At 38.9% G+C, this 22,272-nt stretch overlaps 1 protein-coding gene across 1 annotated transcript in view; it reads left to right on the top strand.

The window, feature by feature from the left end:
* The window catches only part of LOC139473084 (cubilin-like), a 57,486-nt gene that overhangs the window by 12,483 nt on the left and 22,731 nt on the right, over positions 1–22,272 (top strand). The window contains exons 16-49 of the mRNA XM_071255596.1: positions 772–861; positions 1,220–1,471; positions 1,931–2,032; positions 2,209–2,478; positions 2,716–2,805; positions 3,088–3,357; positions 3,467–3,559; positions 3,820–4,113; positions 5,108–5,200; positions 6,190–6,477; positions 7,244–7,336; positions 7,653–7,877; positions 8,691–8,780; positions 9,139–9,390; positions 9,850–9,951; positions 10,128–10,397; positions 10,635–10,724; positions 11,006–11,275; positions 11,385–11,477; positions 11,738–12,031; positions 13,043–13,135; positions 14,125–14,412; positions 15,184–15,276; positions 15,593–15,817; positions 16,995–17,084; positions 17,389–17,640; positions 18,100–18,201; positions 18,378–18,647; positions 18,885–18,974; positions 19,256–19,525; positions 19,639–19,731; positions 19,961–20,254; positions 21,360–21,452; positions 21,718–22,005. Of these exons, the coding sequence (XP_071111697.1) occupies positions 772–861; positions 1,220–1,471; positions 1,931–2,032; positions 2,209–2,478; positions 2,716–2,805; positions 3,088–3,357; positions 3,467–3,559; positions 3,820–4,113; positions 5,108–5,200; positions 6,190–6,477; positions 7,244–7,336; positions 7,653–7,877; positions 8,691–8,780; positions 9,139–9,390; positions 9,850–9,951; positions 10,128–10,397; positions 10,635–10,724; positions 11,006–11,275; positions 11,385–11,477; positions 11,738–12,031; positions 13,043–13,135; positions 14,125–14,412; positions 15,184–15,276; positions 15,593–15,817; positions 16,995–17,084; positions 17,389–17,640; positions 18,100–18,201; positions 18,378–18,647; positions 18,885–18,974; positions 19,256–19,525; positions 19,639–19,731; positions 19,961–20,254; positions 21,360–21,452; positions 21,718–22,005 (6,162 nt within the window). The remainder of the gene's footprint in view (positions 1–771; positions 862–1,219; positions 1,472–1,930; positions 2,033–2,208; positions 2,479–2,715; positions 2,806–3,087; positions 3,358–3,466; positions 3,560–3,819; positions 4,114–5,107; positions 5,201–6,189; positions 6,478–7,243; positions 7,337–7,652; positions 7,878–8,690; positions 8,781–9,138; positions 9,391–9,849; positions 9,952–10,127; positions 10,398–10,634; positions 10,725–11,005; positions 11,276–11,384; positions 11,478–11,737; positions 12,032–13,042; positions 13,136–14,124; positions 14,413–15,183; positions 15,277–15,592; positions 15,818–16,994; positions 17,085–17,388; positions 17,641–18,099; positions 18,202–18,377; positions 18,648–18,884; positions 18,975–19,255; positions 19,526–19,638; positions 19,732–19,960; positions 20,255–21,359; positions 21,453–21,717; positions 22,006–22,272) is intronic.

Below are 22,272 nucleotides of genomic sequence, written 5' to 3'. Positions count from 1 at the left end.
GTCTACTATTTAGAGCATATGACTGAAGTGACAACGTCAATGATTTGGCAAATCTCAAGAAACCCAACGATGGTCTTTACACTCAGTCCCGCCAATAAGAATTTCTAATTTTTCATACATTGCCGTCACGTTAAGCCCCTGAATACTGAGTAATGTTTGTAGCGTACATTTTCATATGATCTGGAAAGTGAATGTTGTGCGAAAAATGGACTCGCGTGGCATCAGATCTACCGCTCACCTTAAAATTACGCATGGATGTGGATTATTTATTTTCCCATCTGATGGTGTGAATTTAACTGCAAATCTTGGAAACCTGTTTGAAAAAAGAGAAGACTGCTGAGTGCTTTCCGAGATGATGTAAAGCCTTGTTAAACAGTAAATTTCTCCACTTTCTAGTCTACGCTAATAAAAGTAATGTGCGACAATTTTTGCTATTTAATAGCTCTGAATGACATAAATAAATATCAAATGTATTTTTTGGCTATTATATAACTTTATACATTCAACAAAAAATAGCTTGCCATAAAGGACGAAAATCAATTTTTCTCTATTCATTATTGTACTTGTATAGACTTTCGGATCCAAAATACTATTCCAGAAACATAAATAGTGAGCTACATAGATGATATATTGTCTCAGTGTAATCTAAAATTGGGAATGCCGAAAAACAAGTAGTACGACTTTACTTCAGGGAAAATACAGTTTTCAATGTGTCCATTTAGACCTCATAAAACTACTATTATTTACTGGATGTGCGCTTTTTTTCTTCAGTTCATATGACAGGGAGGGTGAACATGACCTTCTTGTCCAATAGTTACAGAACAGGACGAGGAGTGGATGTCGACTACCTTGTAACAAATTGTAAGTGGCATTATAGTTTGCTTGTTTGGTGAAAAGAAAAGAAAATGCGTCGATAGATCGATATTTTATCCGTCTTTTCCAAAGAATAGAAGAGCACCATGCCCGAAGTTCAGATGAATTTAGTTTGCAAGTTTTATATATGAAGAACAATCCTTACTCAACCCAACTTTCTTATTCCAGTCATCATACAACAGGTTTCAGCAATTCAGGGTGTACAGTTTCTGAATGAAAGTCATACTCGTTCAGTGTGTTGTGAATTAATTGTTGATTTTGATATAAGTCCGTGTTATACTGGACAGCACTCATTATAACCTTGGCATCCTGTGTAGCAAATTATGACAACATCGTTGTGTTGCAGACACATGTGATCGAGTATATCGTACAACGTCAGGGATTTTGGATTCTTACTCTGTGTCAAGAGTTGCACTCGCACAAGACATGGACTGTGAATACATCGTTCGTCCCCCGTACTACCCTTTCCTCATGACAATGTACTTCAGTCGATTCTTTATGCCGTACAACTTCACGGACAACAACGGCACGTGTTCTGGCAGCTATGTGGAGATCAACGGCATACAGTACTGTGGAACCGTTTATGGCCAGTATAACTGTAAGAACTGTACTAAAAGTAAAAAATATAGGGTGTCGCATTGTTATAGTTTTTAGAAATTGAAGAATATGTTTTTTGGTTTGTTTGTCGTTAATGCCACATTCAAGTTATAATATAGCTTTGTGACAGCGGCCTTTAAATAATCGAACCTGGAACAGACAATCCAGTGAGCGATATTGGTAGCAACGATCAACACCGTTGGTGTAAGATGATACGCGTATATATCAGCCACCTTACGTGACAACCCGAACCATTCTCCAAGAGGCTGCGTCCTATGACCAACGCAGCCTGCCGGGGACATTCGTAGCGCAAATACCCAGCAGATAAAGTGCAAGTTATCTATCTTGAAAAGGTGTGCTGAACATCAAACTGATCAGGATACTGACACTAATATATGATGTGTAATAACGCCCTACTTCTCCATATCGAGATAGATGTCGTAACTTGATATGTTTCCAGTCTCATCCGAGGAGCCTGAGCTGCCTGTGAGGTATCATCACTCTGTTAATTCAGTCACAGGGAGGAGGGAAGTCTTTCACATCTACTACAACACAAGGCCCGGTAGGTTATCTCGATGATAAAAAGTGATCAAAGGTGAACTAGGTTTATTGCCCTAAGAATGTTTCTTCATGTGGTTTTATGGTCATTTTCAATAAATTACCCATTCTATATATCGATATACTTTACGTATACACATTTGATAAGTTGCGTCCAGATGAATAATGTCAATTTCTCAGTTTCATGTAATATAACGGTGACCGACACTGCGGGCTACATCAACAGCTACTCTGGTCATGGCTATGCGTCAGTGTACAGGCGTTCCTACAACGACGGCACTCACTGTATCTTCACAATAAATGTGGACGACGTTGTGGATCAGACAATTGTCTTTAGTCTCAATCAGTTCCACCTGGAGGACCCTGACAACAGCACATCTGTCTGTAATGACTATGTGGATATGAATGGCGAAGAGAGACTGTGTGGATACCAATACGGGACTCGCAGCTGTAAGTGAAGGGCTTTTATCCCCTTTATTCAAATAAGAGAAATGTGTTATTATGCGCAGCCAAATGTAATTAATGAATCCGGTTTTAGTCACGTATACAGAAGAGCTCTTGCCTCAAGGTCCATAACAAATAACAATGTTGTAATTGTCCTGGATGATATAGGTGTGATTCGTGATTATCTTTCTTACGTTCTACAGTCTGACATTTTAAAACATATTATACCTCTTTCTGTTACAGTCAACTTTGACGGTACATTTGTCGTGACCTTCATCAGTGACAATAATCAGACAAATGTGGGCTTCAACATGCGTTACAACATTGTGCCAGGTGACTATGTCAATAATTAATTTCTCTTTCTTAAAGACTGTCAATGACATGATGCACATTGCTCCGTGTCTGTGATCACAAATCGTTTTCAACCAGAATGATCAGTCACAGACAAAACCCATATTCTTTATAAATTACAAAAAAACATTAAGCTGCTGCTGTTTACTTGGATGATACGTTCCTTTTCATGACATTATGTCCATAGAAACAATGGCACCTTGCCCTTCTTTACCAAAATCCTATAATCCTGTTGTTGATCACATAGCATGCATCAATTTTCAGCTGGATGCCTGGTAACGTACAACACCACTGAAGGCACTCTCATCAGCCCCTTGGCAAGCAGTGGTCTGTACCACAACAACCTTGACTGCCGATACACCATGTTAACATCCTACACCCAGACTAAGGTCACGGTCACCGTCAATGCTTTCGACCTTGAATCCCCATCGTACAGTTCGGGCAGCTGTGACAACGACTACATATACTTCTCAGACGGGTCCTACACTTCCGGGAGGTACTGTGGTGCCATCGCTGCAGGAACCACGTTTACTTGTGAGTAACGTTCATGTCATTTTCTAAATATAATAGTACTCATGATTTGTTTTTTATCTTTATTATCATGCTCTTCAAGAAAGACAAATTGCAATTTTATTTCTTGAAGGGTACACGAATGCGAGACAATTCGACTTTGTCTTCCATACAAACAACAAGATCAGCAGACAAGGTTTCAATGCGTCCTACACGATTGAAGAAGGTAATGGCATAAATTATACGATATGATATGTTTTAAAAGACAGAAATGGTGGTTCCCTTTCATAAAGGTATGAGATCGTAAATTGACCAGACTGATAAATATCATGCATATAAAAGATCGATGGATTAATAGACTCCCCATACCAATCATCTTGATATATTCCAATATTGATATAACACTTTATTTCCTTCGAAAGACGACATTCTCCCTTGAAAGAAAAGATTTTCGTCATTATCATAATTCTCAATTTGGTATTTCAGATATTTGCGATGAGCTATTTACCGACTCAAATGGCACAATAAGGAGTCCCGTATACAGTACAGGTCTCTACAGACGTAATCTGAACTGCACTTATATCATCAGACCTCCAACGCAGGGTCTTTACAGGTTCAATCTGACGTACTCTCAGTTTGACGTTCAGAGGATGTACTACAACTCCTCATCTTACAGTCTGAGTACATCATGTAGCTACGACTTCGTGGAGACCAAGTTCTCGGGACTCACCGGCACCAGCAGATTGTGTGGCAGGATGAGATCACCAAGAACGTACTTCTGTAAGTCATGACCCCCGTGAGTGTGTCAACTGTGTATACATACATTTGTGCTTCATTGCAGGTACCATGCTACCAAAATCGTTTGAGTTCAAATCAGTGAAATTAATTAGTACAATTCCTATTCCCTGATATCTTATCAAAATTAAAATAATTTTGTGAAAATATTCTATAAAACAGTGTACAAAAGAATTTAACGAAGGAAATAACTATATATTATAATCTTTATAGTAGGATAGGGGCGCCATCACTATTTGCAAATATGCATATCTCTCTTCTACGATTGACAACTAACTTGTACTGTCCGTTACGTGTGGGTTTTATTAAGTTTATTATATACTATTTCACCGCCTCCGTGATCTTGTGGTAGAACGTCCGCCCGGAAAGCGGAAAGTCGGGAGTTCGATCCTTGGCGTCATACCAAAAGACGTTAAAAGATAGCACTTGTTGTTACCCTGCCTGTCGCTCGACATTGAAGGGCTAAAACAAGGACTGGTCGGCACGAAGTCAGTATACTGTGTCTGAGTGGTTTATTCGTGTTAATCTACGGCATGGTATCTCAGTGGGCTAGCATTACAAAATCGACATTAGTCCCGACTTGTACAAACAGCCAAGAACACACAAAGACGTATATGCACGTCGCTATATAAGTGCAATAATCGTGAACGCAACGACGTTAAACCTCATTTCACATCACCTCACCTAATATAATAATTATATTTTCCATGTTTAACTTGTCTGTTTTTTGTCCCATCTACCTTATGAGCATTAATGAGGAATCCTGGATTAAGAAAGAAATATTCTATTTTGTAAAAGCCCACGTGATTGTTCTTTATACAGATGCGGGAACAATCATCATCAATAAAACACGTAATTGTGGCCAGACATACCATATTTCGAATGTTTTTGGCCAGTGATGGACATTGGCAATATAACCATGGGAATATAGCCGAGAATTGTGAGAATTTCCAGTAATAGTTAAGTATTTATATTTCAGATAACAGTCTGAATGGAGATGTAGTCATCAAATTTGTGACAAACGGCAACATTGAGAGAAGGGGGTTTGTGCTGAACTATTCATACGACGAAAGTACGTTCACATGTCACATGTTTATTGAATCCATCACTATGCTTGTATATTCGATCACCTGTTAACGATGTCATCAACCATAGGCCATACAAGACGTCATGATCAAATCAACGTGTATATATACGGTTACTGGCGCGAGTTCCCTTAACCATGGACCCTGTTTTCAGTTTTGTGTCTTGATGTCAATATCTACATTGACGGAGATACACGTGTGCAGTTTAAAGTTGTCGATATTATTCCTTTTACTTTTTCATCATGCGTGCGTGTGTTCCCGGTCCGTACGTTTGATGTTTAACGCCGCACTCAGCAATATTCTATCTTTATGAGGCCAGCCTTTAATAAAATATGCTATTCTGGAACAGAAAAATCAGTCACTGACATAAGCAACAAACCATGCCGTTGAGGCAAGATGCCATCAACCAAGTCACAGAACCTGACCACCCTCTCAATTATGTCGTCTCTTGCGACCAACAGAGGAATCACCATGGTGATCCAGATAAAAAGTTGTTTGGGCCATATTTCAATTTCATATATGATAGCCATTGTTTTGGAGTAAAAGATTTACCTTTGTTTCTCATCACGTCTCTCTTTTAAAAATGGTGGCTAATATATTTCACATGTCAGAAAGTTTTGTTGAATGATATTAAAATGTGTATTTCGGTTTTATATATTGTAACCATATTGCAGATACTGTTAAGTTTTGTCTCATTGCTGTGACCTACATCAATGTGTCATCACAATCTGATGACGTGAATGGTCACCCATATTAATGCTGTGTCAAACTTTCTAATATTGCGTAAAACTGCATTCTTTCGTTTGCCATATGATCGATCAGTAAGTAATATTCAGTCTCGAGAAAGATGATGTTTCTGGAAAAATATTTGCTATTGTTATAAGTGTTTTTAACTGTGTATATATATATCATTGCATTAGTCCAGATTAATGTTGGTATAAAATACAGATCAAATCTTCTTTTGCTTCCTCAACAGACAGCTGTTACCAGGTCCTGACAGATGCTGATGGACAGATTCAGGTCCCTGATGATGGCAGCACCACCTACTCACCTAACCTCGACTGTCTGTTCACCATCAGGCCTCCAGCAGGTCGGCTGTGGGTTGTTAACATCACTCTGGAGGAGTTCGACGTGGAGAGTTATTATTCTTATTACAGTAACAGTTTCTCCACCTCCTGCAGCAAGGACTACATACAGATGCTCTACGATGGCTATTCTTCCTCCAGGATGTGCGGAACCAGGACTTCACCCAAATCTTACATATGTTTGTACCATCAATGCTTGCCATCACCATTTGCTTGATAAAACAATGTTGGTACATGTACACATGACATCTTTAATGTATGTTTAAATGGATTTGCTCGATTGTTGCTCAAAAGATGTGAAACATTGGAACTGCTGGCATATTGCTGGACATAAATGGAAAGTTGATCCATTGGAAAGATGAAGTCATCCTTTCTTTCATCCAGTGTTGTGGATAGTTATTGTTACTTTGAATCTGTAGGCATATATCTTAATCAGATGAGGCAGTCTCTCGGGATTTCTCATCTAATGCTGAGGTGGAGAAATCAGTTGAAGGGAGTTGGCTATTTGACCATTATTGAATGATATCAGATCATCGAAATACCTGACCCTGATGTTAACTTTTTCACTAAATTCCAATGTTCTATTTTTCCAACTAGTGCAGAGATTCTGACTTGTATGCGTAAATAATTAGATCTGCAAGGAGGAAAGCACAGTTGGTGCCCATGGGGATGCCTACATTATTGCATAGATATCATGCTCCCAATGTCACATCGATGCTATCTGTGAGGAAGTCCATCACTTTACGAAGTGTTTTCCAAGGAAACTTCAGATAACATTTGATTCAGTTTTAAGAAAACAAACCTTGGAAGATAGAGATACTAACTACATCTATGGTCTCCACGTTCATGGACAAATGTCCCATGGATCAGAGACCGAAGAAAGACAATTACATGTGTTTAAAATGGTAGTTTATATGTGTATACATTTTACTTCCTTATCTTCAGACAACATCTATGACAGTGATGTGAATATCACTTTCCACAGTGATGACTCCGTTCAGAGGAATGGTTTCAACATATCTTTCTCCTACACTGAAAGTAAGCAGACGTCTTGCAATAGAAGGTTATATGCCCTGATTTTGTGTATACAAATACTCACTAAATGAAGCACAATTAATCTTTATCAATAAATTATCCATGTGCATCTTGAAAGGTGCAGCTTGTTACAAATGCTAATCTCTATTGCAGTTCCAGTCAGTTTAAACTTGTAACCTGATCCCCAAATGAAGATGCATGTACAACTGTACATGACAGAAATATTTCATAAATGTATGTCACCCCCACAGCTTCATGTCAAGTGCTCAAATCTATATATTATAGCAAACTGACATAGCATAATGTGTTGACATTTCAGACACCTGTGTGACGGACCTCGACCAGAATAATGGTACAATCCGCAGCCCTGTGACTGAGGGTGGGGTGACCTACCCAGCAGACACCTTGTGTATTTACTACCTGGACCTGGGAGATTCCCTCAAGACTGTTACTTTCACAGTCAGGGTCTTTGATGTAAACTGTGGTGATTATTTCATCGTTAACGGACAGCGTTTCTGTGGAAACAGATTGACCCAGACTACATGTGAGTAGTGAATCTATGTTAATTTCTATATTTCTTCACGCAGTCTACTATTTAGAGCATATGACTGAAGTGACAACGTCAATGATTTGGCAAATCTCAAGAAACCCAACGATGGTCTTTACACTCAGTCCCGCCAATAAGAATTTCTAATTTTTCATACATTGCCGTCACGTTAAGCCCCTGAATACTGAGTAATGTTTGTAGCGTACATTTTCATATGATCTGGAAAGTGAATGTTGTGCGAAAAATGGACTCGCGTGGCATCAGATCTACCGCTCACCTTAAAATTACGCATGGATGTGGATTATTTATTTTCCCATCTGATGGTGTGAATTTAACTGCAAATCTTGGAAACCTGTTTGAAAAAAGAGAAGACTGCTGAGTGCTTTCCGAGATGATGTAAAGCCTTGTTAAACAGTAAATTTCTCCACTTTCTAGTCTACGCTAATAAAAGTAATGTGCGACAATTTTTGCTATTTAATAGCTCTGAATGACATAAATAAATATCAAATGTATTTTTTGGCTATTATATAACTTTATACATTCAACAAAAAATAGCTTGCCATAAAGGACGAAAATCAATTTTTCTCTATTCATTATTGTACTTGTATAGACTTTCGGATCCAAAATACTATTCCAGAAACATAAATAGTGAGCTTCATAGATGATATATTGTCTCAGTGTAATCTAAAATTGGGAATGCCGAAAAACAAGTAGTACGACTTTACTTCAGGGAAAATACAGTTTTCAATGTGTCCATTTAGACCTCATAAAACTACTATTATTTACTGGATGTGCGCTTTTTTTCTTCAGTTCATATGACAGGGAGGGTCAACATGACCTTCTTGTCCAATAGTTACAGAACAGGACGAGGAGTGGATGTCGACTACCTTGTAACAAATTGTAAGTGGCATTATAGTTTGCTTGTTTGGTGAAAAGAAAAGAAAATGCGTCGATAGATCGATATTTTATCCGTCTTTTCCAAAGAATAGAAGAGCACCATGCCCGAAGTTCAGATGAATTTAGTTTGCAAGTTTTATATATGAAGAACAATCCTTACTCAACCCAACTTTCTTATTCCAGTCATCATACAACAGGTTTCAGCAATTCAGGGTGTACAGTTTCTGAATGAAAGTCATACTCGTTCAGTGTGTTGTGAATTAATTGTTGATTTTGATATAAGTCCGTGTTATACTGGACAGCACTCATTATAACCTTGGCATCCTGTGTAGCAAATTATGACAACATCGTTGTGTTGCAGACACATGTGATCGAGTATATCGTACAACGTCAGGGATTTTGGATTCTTACTCTGTGTCAAGAGTTGCACTCGCACAAGACATGGACTGTGAATACATCGTTCGTCCCCCGTACTACCCTTTCCTCATGACAATGTACTTCAGTCGATTCTTTATGCCGTACAACTTCACGGACAACAACGGCACGTGTTCTGGCAGCTATGTGGAGATCAACGGCATACAGTACTGTGGAACCGTTTATGGCCAGTATAACTGTAAGAACTGTACTAAAAGTAAAAAATATAGGGTGTCGCATTGTTATAGTTTTTAGAAATTGAAGAATATGTTTTTTGGTTTGTTTGTCGTTAATGCCACATTCAAGTTATAATATAGCTTTGTGACAGCGGCCTTTAAATAATCGAACCTGGAACAGACAATCCAGTGAGCGATATTGGTAGCAACGATCAACACCGTTGGTGTAAGATGATACGCGTATATATCAGCCACCTTACGTGACAACCCGAACCATTCTCCAAGAGGCTGCGTCCTATGACCAACGCAGCCTGCCGGGGACATTCGTAGCGCAAATACCCAGCAGATAAAGTGCAAGTTATCTATCTTGAAAAGGTGTGCTGAACATCAAACTGATCAGGATACTGACACTAATATATGATGTGTAATAACGCCCTACTTCTCCATATCGAGATAGATGTCGTAACTTGATATGTTTCCAGTCTCATCCGAGGAGCCTGAGCTGCCTGTGAGGTATCATCACTCTGTTAATTCAGTCACAGGGAGGAGGGAAGTCTTTCACATCTACTACAACACAAGGCCCGGTAGGTTATCTCGATGATAAAAAGTGATCAAAGGTGAACTAGGTTTATTGCCCTAAGAATGTTTCTTTATGTGGTTTTATGGTCATTTTCAATAAATTACCCATTCTATATATCGATATACTTTACGTATACACATTTGATAAGTTGCGTCCAGATGAATAATGTCAATTTCTCAGTTTCATGTAATATAACGCTGACCGACACTGCGGGCTACATCAACAGCTACTCTGGTCATGGCTATGCGTCAGTGTACAGGCGTTCCTACAACGACGGCACTCACTGTATCTTCACAATAAATGTGGACGACGTTGTGGATCAGACAATTGTCTTTAGTCTCAATCAGTTCCACCTGGAGGACCCTGACAACAGCACATCTGTCTGTAATGACTATGTGGATATGAATGGCGAAGAGAGACTGTGTGGATACCAATACGGGACTCGCAGCTGTAAGTGAAGGGCTTTTATCCCCTTTATTCAAATAAGAGAAATGTGTTATTATGCGCAGCCAAATGTAATTAATGAATCCGGTTTTAGTCACGTATACAGAAGAGCTCTTGCCTCAAGGTCCATAACAAATAACTATGTTGTAATTGTCCTGGATTATATAGGTGTGATTCGTGATTATCTTTCTTACGTTCTACAGTCTGACATTTTAAAACATATTATACCTCTTTCTGTTACAGTCAACTTTGACGGTACATTTGTCGTGACCTTCATCAGTGACAATAATCAGACAAATGTGGGCTTCAACATGCGTTACAACATTGTGCCAGGTGACTATTTCAATAATTAATTTCTCTTTCTTAAAGACTGTCAATGACATGATGCACATTGCTCCGTGTCTGTGATCACAAATCGTTTTCAACCAGAATGATCAGTCACAGACAAAACCCATATTCTTTATAAATTACAAAAAACATTAAGCTGCTGCTGTTTACTTGGATGATACGTTCCTTTTCATGACATTATGTCCATAGAAACAATGGCACCTTGCCCTTCTTTACCAAAATCCTATAATTCTGTTGTTGATCACATAGCATGCATCAATTTTCAGCTAGATGCCTGGTAACGTACAACACCACTGAAGGCACTCTCATCAGCCCCTTGGCAAGCAGTGGTCTGTACCACAACAACCTTGACTGCCGATACACCATGTTAACATCCTACACCCAGACTAAGGTCACGGTCACCGTCAATGCTTTCGACCTTGAATCCCCATCGTACAGTTCGGGCAGCTGTGACAACGACTACATATACTTCTCAGACGGGTCCTACACTTCCGGGAGGTACTGTGGTGCCATCGCTGCAGGAACCACGTTTACTTGTGAGTAACGTTCATGTCATTTTCTAAATATAATAGTACTCATGATTTGTTTTTTATCTTTATTATCATGCTCTTCAAGAAAGACAAATTGCAATTTTATTTCTTGAAGGGTACACGAATGCGAGACAATTCGACTTTGTCTTCCATACAAACAACAAGATCAGCAGACAAGGTTTCAATGCGTCCTACACGATTGAAGAAGGTAATGGCATAAATTATACGATATGATATGTTTTAAAAGACAGAAATGGTGGTTCCCTTTCATAAAGGTATGAGATCGTAAATTGACCAGACTGATAAATATCATGCATATAAAAGATCGATGGATTAATAGACTCCCCATACCAATCATCTTGATATATTCCAATATTGATATAACACTTTATTTCCTTCGAAAGACGACATTCTCCCTTGAAAGAAAAGATTTTCGTCATTATCATAATTCTCAATTTGGTATTTCAGATATTTGCGATGAGCTATTTACCGACTCCAATGGCACAATAAGGAGTCCCGTATACAGTACAGGTCTCTACAGACGTAATCTGAACTGCACCTATATCATCAGACCTCCAACGCAGGGTCTTTACAGGTTCAATCTGACGTACTCTCAGTTCGACGTTCAGAGGATGTACTACAACTCCTCATCTTACAGTCTGAGTACATCTTGTAGCTACGACTTCGTGGAGACCAAGTTCTCGGGACTCACCGGCACCAGCAGATTGTGTGGCAGGATGAGATCACCAAGAACGTACTTCTGTAAGTCATGACCCCCGTGAGTGTGTCAACTGTGTATACATACATTTGTGCTTCATTGCAGGTACCATGCTACCAAAATCGTTTGAGTTCAAATCAGTGAAATTAATTAGTACAATTCCTATTCCCTGATATCTTATCAAAATTAAAATAATTTTGTGAAAATATTCTATAAAACAGTGTACAAAAGAATTTAACGAAGGAAATAACTATATATTATAATCTTTATAGTAGGATAGGGGCGCCATCACTATTTGCAAATATGCATATCTCTCTTCTACGATTGACAACTAACTTGTACTGTCCGTTACGTGTGGGTTTTATTAAGTTTATTATATACTATTTCACCGCCTCCGTGATCTTGTGGTAGAACGTCCGCCCGGAAAGCGGAAAGTCGGGAGTTCGATCCTTGGCGTCATACCAAAAGACGTTAAAAGATAGCACTTGTTGTTACCCTGCCTGTCGCTCGACATTGAAGGGCTAAAACAAGGACTGGTCGGCACGAAGTCAATATACTGTGTCTGAGTGGTTTATTCGTGTTAATCTACGGCATGGTATCTCAGTGGGCTAGCATTACAAAATCTACATTAGTCCCGACTTGTACAAACAGCCAAGAACACACAAAGACGTATATGCACGTCGCTATATAAGTGCAATAATCGTGAACGCAACGACGTTAAACCTCATTTCACATCACCTCACCTAATATAATAATTATATTTTCCATGTTTAACTTGTCTGTTTTTTGTCCCATCTACCTTATGAGCATTAATGAGGAATCCTGGATTAAGAAAGAAATATTCTATTTTGTAAAAGCCCACGTGATTGTTCTTTATACAGATGCGGGAACAATCATCATCAATAAAACACGTAATTGTGGCCAGACATACCATATTTCGAATGTTTTTTGCTCAAAGACACATGTGGCCAGTGATGGACATTGGCAATATAACCATGGGAATATAGCCGAGAATTGTGAGAATTTCCAGTAATAGTTAAGTATTTATATTTCAGATAACAGTCTGAATGGAGATGTAGTCATCAAATTTGTGACAAACGGCAACATTGAGAGAAGGGGGTTTGTGCTGAACTATTCATACGACGAAAGTACGTTCACATGTCACATGTTTATTGAATCCATCACTATGCTTGTATATTCGATCACCTGTTAACGATGTCATCAACCATAGGCCACACAAGACGTCATGATCAAATCAACGTGTATATATACGGTTACTGGCGCGAGTTCCCTTAACCATGGACCCTGTTTTCAGTTTTGTGTCTTGATGTCAATATCTACATTGACGGAGATACACGTGTGCAGTTTAAAGTTGTCGATATTATTCCTTTTACTTTTTCATCATGCGTGCGTGTGTTCCCGGTCCGTACGTTTAATGTTTAACGCCGCACTCAGCAATATTCTATTTTTATGAGGCCAGCCTTTAATAAAATATGCTATTCTGGAACAGAAAAATCAGTCACTGACATAAGCAACAAACCATGCCGTTGAGGCAAGATGCCATCAACCAAGTCACAGAACCTGACCACCCTCTCAATTATGTCGTCTCTTGCGACCAACAGAGGAATCACCATGGTGATCCAGATAAAAAGTTGTTTGGGCCATATTTCAATTTCATATATGATAGCCATTGTTTTGGAGTAAAAGATTTACCTTTGTTTCTCATCACGTCTCTCTTTTAAAAATGGTGGCTAATATATTTCACATGTCAGAAAGTTTTGTTGAATGATATTAAAATGTGTATTTCGGTTTTATATATTGTAACCATATTGCAGATACTGTTAAGTTTTGTCTCATTGCTGTGACCTACATCAATGTGTCATCACAATCTGATGACGTGAATGGTCACCCATATTAATGCTGTGTCAAACTTTCTAATATTGCGTAAAACTGCATTCTATCGTTTGCCATATGATCGATCAGTAAGTAATATTCAGTCTCGAGAAAGATGATGTTTCTGGAAAAATATTTGCTATTGTTATAAGTGTTTTTAACTGTGTATATATATATCATTGCATTAGTCCAGATTAATGTTGGTATAACATACAGATCAAATCTTCTTTTGCTTCCTCAACAGACAGCTGTTACCAGGTCCTGACAGATGCTGATGGACAGATTCAGGTCCCTGATGATGGCAGCACCACCTACTCACCTAACCTCGACTGTCTGTTCACCATCAGGCCTCCAGCAGGTCGGCTGTGGGTTGTTAACATTACACTGGAGGAGTTCGACGTGGAGAGGTATTATTCCTCCTACAGTAACAGTTTCTCCACCTCCTGCAGCAAGGACTACATACAGATGCTCTACGATGGCTATTCTTCCTCCAGGATGTGCGGAACCAGGACTTCACCCAAATCTTACATATGTTTGTACCATCAATGCTTGCCATCACCATTTGCTTGATAAAACAATGTTTGTACATGTACACATGACATCTTTAATGTATGTTTAAATGGATTTGCTCGATTGTTGCTCAAAAGATGTGAAACATTGGAACTGCTGGCATATTGCTGGACATAAATGGAAAGTTGATCCATTGGAAAGATGAAGTCATCCTTTCTTTCATCCAGTGTTGTGGATAGTTATTGTTACTTTGAATCTGTAGGCATATATCTTAATCAGATGAGGCAGTCTCTCGGGATTTCTCATCTAATGCTGAGGTGGAGAAATCAGTTGAAGGGAGTTGGCTATTTGACCATTATTGAATGATATCAGATCATCGAAATACCTGACCCTGATGTTAACTTTTTCACTAAATTCCAATGTTCTATTTTTCCAACTAGAGCAGAGATTCTGACTTGTATGCGTAAATAATTAGATCTGCAAGGAGGAAAGCACAGTTGGTGCCCATGGGGATGCCTACATTATTGCATATATATCATGCTCCCAATGTCACATCAATGCTATCTGTGAGGAAGTCCATCACTTTACGAAGTGTTTTCCAAGGAAACTTCAGATAACATTTGATTCAGTTTTAACAAATAGTCCTAAACCTTGGAAGATAGAGATACTAACTACATCTATGGTCTCCACGTTCATGGACAAATGTCCCATGGATCAGAGACCGAAGAAAGACAATTACATGTGTTTAAAATGGTGGTTTATATGTGTATACCTTTTACTACCTTATCTTCAGACAACATCTATGACAGTGATGTGAATATCACTTTCCACAGTGATGACTCCGTTCAGAGGAATGGTTTCAACATATCTTTCTCCTACACTGAAAGTAAGCAGACGTCTTGCAATAGAAGGTTATATGCCCTGATTTTGTGTATACAAATACTCCTTAAATGAAGCACAATTGACCTTTATCAAGGAATTATCCCTGTGCATCTTGAAAGGTGCAGCTTGTCACAAATGCTAATCTCTATTGCAGTTCCAGTCAGTTTTAACTCGTAACCTGATCCCCAAATGAAGATGCATATACAACTGTACATGACAGAAATATTTCATAAATGTATGTCACCCTCACAGCTTCATTTCAAGTGCTCAAATCTATATATTATAGCAAACTGACATAGCATAATGTGTTGACATTTCAGACACCTGTGTGACGGACCTCGACCAGAATACTGGTACAATCCGCAGCCCTGTGATTGAGGGTGGGGTGACCTACCCAGCAGACACCTTGTGTATTTACTACCTGGACCTGGGAGATTCCCTTAAGACTGTTACTTTCACAGTCAGGGTCTTTGATGTAAACTGTGGTGATTATTTCATCGTTAACGGACAGCGTTTCTGTGGAAACAGATTGACCCAGACTACATGTGAGTAGTGAATCTATGTTAATTTCTATATTTCTTCACGCAGTCTACTATTTAGAGCATATGACTGAAGTGACAACGTCAATTACTTGGCAAATCTCAAGAAACCCAACGATGGTCTTTACACTCAATCCCACCAATAAGAATTTCTAATTTTTCATACATTGCCGTTACGTTAAACTCCTGAATACTGAGTAATGTTTGTAGCGCACATTTTCATATGATCTGGAAAGTGAATGTTGTGCGAAAAATGGACTCGCGTGGCATCAGATCTACCGCTCACCTTAAAATTACGCATGGATGTGGATTATTTATTTTCCCATCTGATGGTGTGAATTTAACTGCAAATCTTGGAAACCTGTTTGAAAAAAGAGAAGACTGCTGAGTGCTTTCCGAGATGATGTAAAGCCTTGTTAAACAGTAAATTTCTCCACTTTCTAGTCTACGCTAATAAAAGTAATGTGCGACAATTTTTGCTATTTAATAGCTCTGAATGACATAAATAAATATCAAATGTATTTTTTTGGCTATTATATAACTTTATACATTCAACAAAAAATAGCTTGCCATAAAGGAAGAAAATCATTTTTTCTCTATGACGTCAAAAGACCACACAGAGGTAACATATGCACAAAGAAGTGGGGGTATAACTCTGCTATGTTTAGCATTAGTTCATTGTACCCCTGGTCACTTTTTGAGGATTTGCTGTGGATCAGGACAATATATTTTTGTATGTTTTTTTTCTCGAGGAGCCAAACTACAATCGGTTAGCCGAAATACAGCTAGTATGACCTTACCTCAGGGAAAATACAGTTTTCAATGTGTGTGTGTGTGTTGTGCCCTGTAACACATTTTCTATTTGCTGTGTAATATGTAATGTTATTGCAATCTTGATGATTGTTTATATTTACCTGCACATCCTTGTTCGTTGTGTACCAATGTCTTATTTCCTTTGCCTATTCATTATTGTACTTGTATAGCCTTTCGGATCCAAAATACTATTCCAGAAACATAAATAGTGAGTTACATAGATGATATATTGTCTCAGTATAATCTAAAATTGGGAATGCCGAAAAACAAGTAGTACGACTTTACTTCAGGGAAAATACAGTTTTCAATGTGTCCATTTAGACCTCATAAAACTACTATTATTTACTGGATGTGCGCTTTTTTCCTTCAGTCCATATGACAGGGAGGGTCAACATGACCTTCTTGTCCAATAGTTACAGAACAGGACGAGGAGTGGATGCCGACTACCTTGTAACTAACTGTAAGTGGCATTATAGATTCCTTGTGTGGTGAAAAGAAAAGAAAATGCGTCGATAGTTCGATGAATATATTGTGAATTATTTTCTCTGTCTTTTTCAAAGAACAGAAGAGCATAATGTGTCCAGTCACCGTTCAACAGTTAGAAAATACTTAAAACTTACAGTGCATGAATGATTGTCCCACACACGTTTAGTGTTCTTTAGAATAGTATATGATTTTGTAAATGAGTGAATTGAAATACAGGAAAACACTGATAATCACCTTTGCTATCCCTAAAAGCATATCATGACATCGTTTTCTTTCAGACACATGTGATCGAGTATATCGTTCAACGTCAGGGAATTTGGATTCCTACACTGTATCAAGACTTCCTCTTGCACACGAAATGGACTGTGAATACATCATTCGTCCCCCTTACTACCCATTCATCTTGACGATGTACTTCAGTCCCTTCTATATGCCTTACAACTTTATGAGCAGCAACGGCACGTGTTCTGGCAGCTATGTGGAGATCAACGGCATACAGTACTGTGGAACCGTTTATGGCCAGTATAACTGTAAGAACTGTACTAAAAGTACAAAATATAGGGTGTCGCATTGTTATAGTATTTAGAAATTGAAGAATATGTTTTTTGGTTTGTTTGTCGTTAATGCCACACTCAAGTTATACTATAGCTTTGTGACAGCGGCCTTTAAATAATCGAACCTGGAACAGACAATCCAGTGAGCGATATTGGTAGCAACGATCAACGCCGTTGGTGTAAGATGATACGCGTATATATCAGCCACCTTACGTGACAACCCGAACCATTCTCCAAGAGGCTGCGTCCTATGACCAACGTAGCCTGCTGGGGACATTCGTAGCGCAAATACCCAGCAGATAAAGTGCAAGTTATCTATCTTGAAAAGGTGTGCTGAACATCAAACTGATCAGGATACTGACACTAATATATGATGTGTAATAACGCCCTACTTCTCCATATCGAGATAGATGTCGTAACTTGATATGTTTCCAGTCTCATCCGAGGAGCCTGAGCTGCCTGTGAGGTATCATCACTCTGTTAATTCAGTCACAGGGAGGAGGGAAGTCTTTCACATCTACTACAACACAAGGCCCGGTAGGTTATCTCGATGATAAAAAGTGATCAAAGGTGAACTAGGTTTATTGCCCTAAGAATGTTTCTTCATGTGGTTTTATGGTCATTTTCAATAAATTACCCATTCTATATATCGATATACTTTACGTATACACATTTGATAAGTTGCGTCTATATGAATAATGTCAATTTCTCAGTTTCATGTAATATAACGCTGACCGACACTGCGGGCTACATCAACAGCTACTCTGGTTATGGCTATGCGTCAGTGTTCAGGCGTTCCTACAACGACGGCACTCACTGCATCTTCACAATAAATGTGGACGACGTTGTGGATCAGACAATTGTCTTTAGTCTCAATCAGTTCCACCTGGAGGACCCTGACAACAGCACATCTGTCTGTAATGACTATGTGGATATGAATGGCGAAGAGAGACTGTGTGGATACCAATACGGGACTCGCAGCTGTAAGTGAAGGGCTTTTATCCCCTTTATTCAAATAAGAGAAATGTGTTATTATGCGTAGCCAAATGTAATTAATGAATCCGGTTTTAGTCACGTATATAGAAGAGCTCTTGCCTCAAGGTCCATAACAAATAACAATATTGTAATTGTCCTGGTTGATATAGGTGTGATTCGTGATTATCTTTCTTACGTTCTACAGTCTGACATTTTAAAACATATTATACCTCTTTCTGTTACAGTCAACTTTGACGGTACATTTGTCGTGACCTTCATCAGTGACAACAATCAGACAAATGTGGGCTTCAACATCCGTTACAAGATCGTGCCAGGTGACTTTGTCAATAATTAATTTCTCTTTCTTAAAGACTGTCAATGACATGATGCACATTGCTCCGTGTCTGTGATCACAAATCGTTTTCAACCAGAATGATCAGTCACAGACAAAACCCATATTCTTTATGAATTACAAAAAACATTAAGCTGCTGCTGTTTACTTGGATGATACGTTCCTTTTCATGACATTATGTCCATAGAAACAATGGCACCTTGCCCTTCTTTACCAAAATCCTATAATCCTGTTGTTGATCACATAGCATGCATCAATTTTCAGCTGGATGCCTGGTAACGTACAACACCACTGAAGGCACTCTCATCAGCCCCTTGGCAAGCAGTGGTCTGTACCACAACAACCTTGACTGCCGATACACCATGTTAACATCCTACACCCAGACTAAGGTCACGGTCACCGTCAATGCTTTCGACCTTGAATCCTCATCGTACAGTTCGAGCTACTGTTACAACGACTATGTATCATATTCAGACGGGTCCTACACTTCCGGGAGGTACTGTGGTGCCATCGCTGCAGGAACCACGTTTACTTGTGAGTAACGTTTTATATTATGTTTGTCAATTTGATCATCGTGATTTGTTATCGTCAATGGACTCTTTTACTGCTCTTCAAAGTTAGACCAATACTTTTTATATTTCTTGAAGGGTACACGAATGCGAGACAATTCAACTTGATTCTTCACACAAACAGTGAGATCAGCAGACAAGGTTTCAATATGTCGTACAGGGTTGAAGAAGGTAATGGTATACTTTATGTGATATTCTTAAAAGATTCCCATTCACAAACGAATTAGAATATAAATTGATGAGATTGGCGAATAACATACCAATAACAGATCGAAGGACATGACGGATTCCCAAACCAATCCATTGGATATAAATCAATATCGAGATAACATATTCTCTTTCCTGAGTAAAGAAATCCTAACTATCATTATCATTATTATTCATCATTTTGTTATTTCAGATCTTTGCGATAAGCTATTTACCGACTCCAATGGCATAATAACGAGTCCCGTATATAGCACTGGTCTCTACAGAAATAATCTGAACTGCACCTATATCATCAGACCTCCGACACAGGGTCCTTACAGGTTCACTCTGACGTACTCTCAGTTTGACGTTCAGAGGACGTACTACAACTCCTCATCTTACAGTCTGAGTACATCATGTAGCTACGACTACGTGGAGACCAAGTTCTCAGGACTCACCGGCACCAGCAGACTGTGTGGCAGGATGAGATCACCAAGGACGTATTTCTGTAAGTCTGATTATGCACTTTGAAAACATAGTATAATTCACTCTACACCCGTATGGCAACAACTCCTGTCGTTGTTTTGACGAAAACAACTGTAGAGGTGAAGGCAAATTATGTTCGGGTAAAATCCTGACAAAAATATCACATTTTCTACTCATGTTACACTGTAATACTCTACTAAAACAAAATAAACTCTAACCATGTAGTCATAAACAAACAATACTAAAAGGTGCAACAGTGTCATTCAGTATAGTGATATATATGTTTACAATGTTTGTATAATAAACAATGCATTGTGTAATACGGCCCTCTGAAGTGAGGCATACAAGATGACTGTTGTAGATAAAAGATCTACTGTACTTACGATTACAAGTATGTAACGGTTGTAACCTGTATACATTGAGTTAACATTTTGAATGTACTTGGTGTGACCTGGATGTCTAGCACCCATTATTATTTATCACTTTGTATTTCATACTTAATGAGCGATCTAAGACATGTTGTGCGTTCTAGTCAACTAAGACAATCCTTGTGTGGAGGCATGGATGAAGGCTATCTAAGACATGTTGTGCGTTCTAGTCAACTAAGACAATGCTTGTGTGGAGGCATGGATGAAGGCTATCTAAGACATGTTGTGCGTCCTAGTCAACTAAGACAATCCTTGTGTGGAGGCATGGATGAAGGCTATCTAAGACATGTTGTGCGTTCTAGTCAGCTAAGACAATCTTTGTGTGGAGGCATGGATGAAGGCTATCTAAGACATGTTGTGCGTTCTAGTCAACTAAGACAATGCTTGTATGGAGGCATGGATGAAGGCTATCTAAGACATGTTGTGCGTCCTAGTCAACTAAGACAATCCTTGTGTGGAGGCATGGATGAAGGCTATCTAAGACATCTTGTTCGTTCTAGTCAACTAAGACAATCCTTGTGTGGAGGCATGGATGAAGGCTATCTAAGACATGTTGTGCGTTCTAGTCAACTAAGACAATCCTTGTGTGGAGGCATGGATGAAGACTGCTTTGGAAGCATGTAACAGGGAGGTATAACATATTTGATTTTGAACATTCTTATAACCTTTATTTGCATCAACACAAATGACATATTTCAGATAATGCATTTGGAGGTGATTTTGTCATCAACTTCGTCGCTGATAGATCTATACTAAGACGAGGATTTGTGATGGTTTATTCATATGAACAAAGTAAGTATTAACGAATGTATATTTTTATTTGTAATAGTGAGTAAGTGAACTTGATTAAACGTGACATACGAATGTCCTTACTGCAGCAGATGTACATGTGAATCGCCAAGGCTGCCTTCCATCTGGACTTTTGTACTCTCTCATCGTTACTCTAGAAGCTATTACTAACAAAATATGTTCAGTGAATTTAGGACAAAAGTCTTCCTTAAATAAGCATCACACAGAACCATACCCATAGTCGACATGTCTCCTGCCTCATCCACAGACAGCTGTTACCAGGTCCTGACAGATGCTGTGGGGCAGATTCAGGTCCCTGACGATGGCAGCGCAACCTACTCACCTAACCTCGACTGTCTGTTCACCATCAGGCCTCCAGCAGGTGGGGCGTGGGCTGTTAACATTACACTAGAGGATTTCGACGTACAGAGATATTATTCCTCCTACAGTAACAGTTTCTCCACCTCCTGCAGCATGGACTATGTCCAGGTCCTCTACGACGGCTATACCTCCTCCAGGATGTGCGGAACGAGGATTTCACCTATATCTTACATACGTAAGTCATATGACCGTTTAGGATTATTGGACGTATACCGATTTATGTTAAAAAATGTATACGACCAAATGAGGCTTGAAATAGTTGTCTGTCTGTGTCATTCACTATAGTTTGTAGCCTGGACGATAAGCCAAGTAGGAGGCTTATAAAAATAGGTTATTCCACACCTACTTCATTAAAGGTCTGACTACACGTGCAGGAGAGCCTGCTGGACATTTCTAGGTACCTTTAAATTCCAAATTATAGGGGAAGGAAGTAATTAGAGGC

Source organism: Haliotis cracherodii, unplaced genomic scaffold (genome assembly GCF_022045235.1).
Source record: "Haliotis cracherodii isolate W230 unplaced genomic scaffold, xgHalCrac1.p SCAF_26, whole genome shotgun sequence".
In the NCBI taxonomy this organism is placed as follows: domain Eukaryota; kingdom Metazoa; phylum Mollusca; class Gastropoda; order Lepetellida; family Haliotidae; genus Haliotis; species Haliotis cracherodii.
This window is presented reverse-complemented; position numbering and strand designations above follow the sequence as displayed.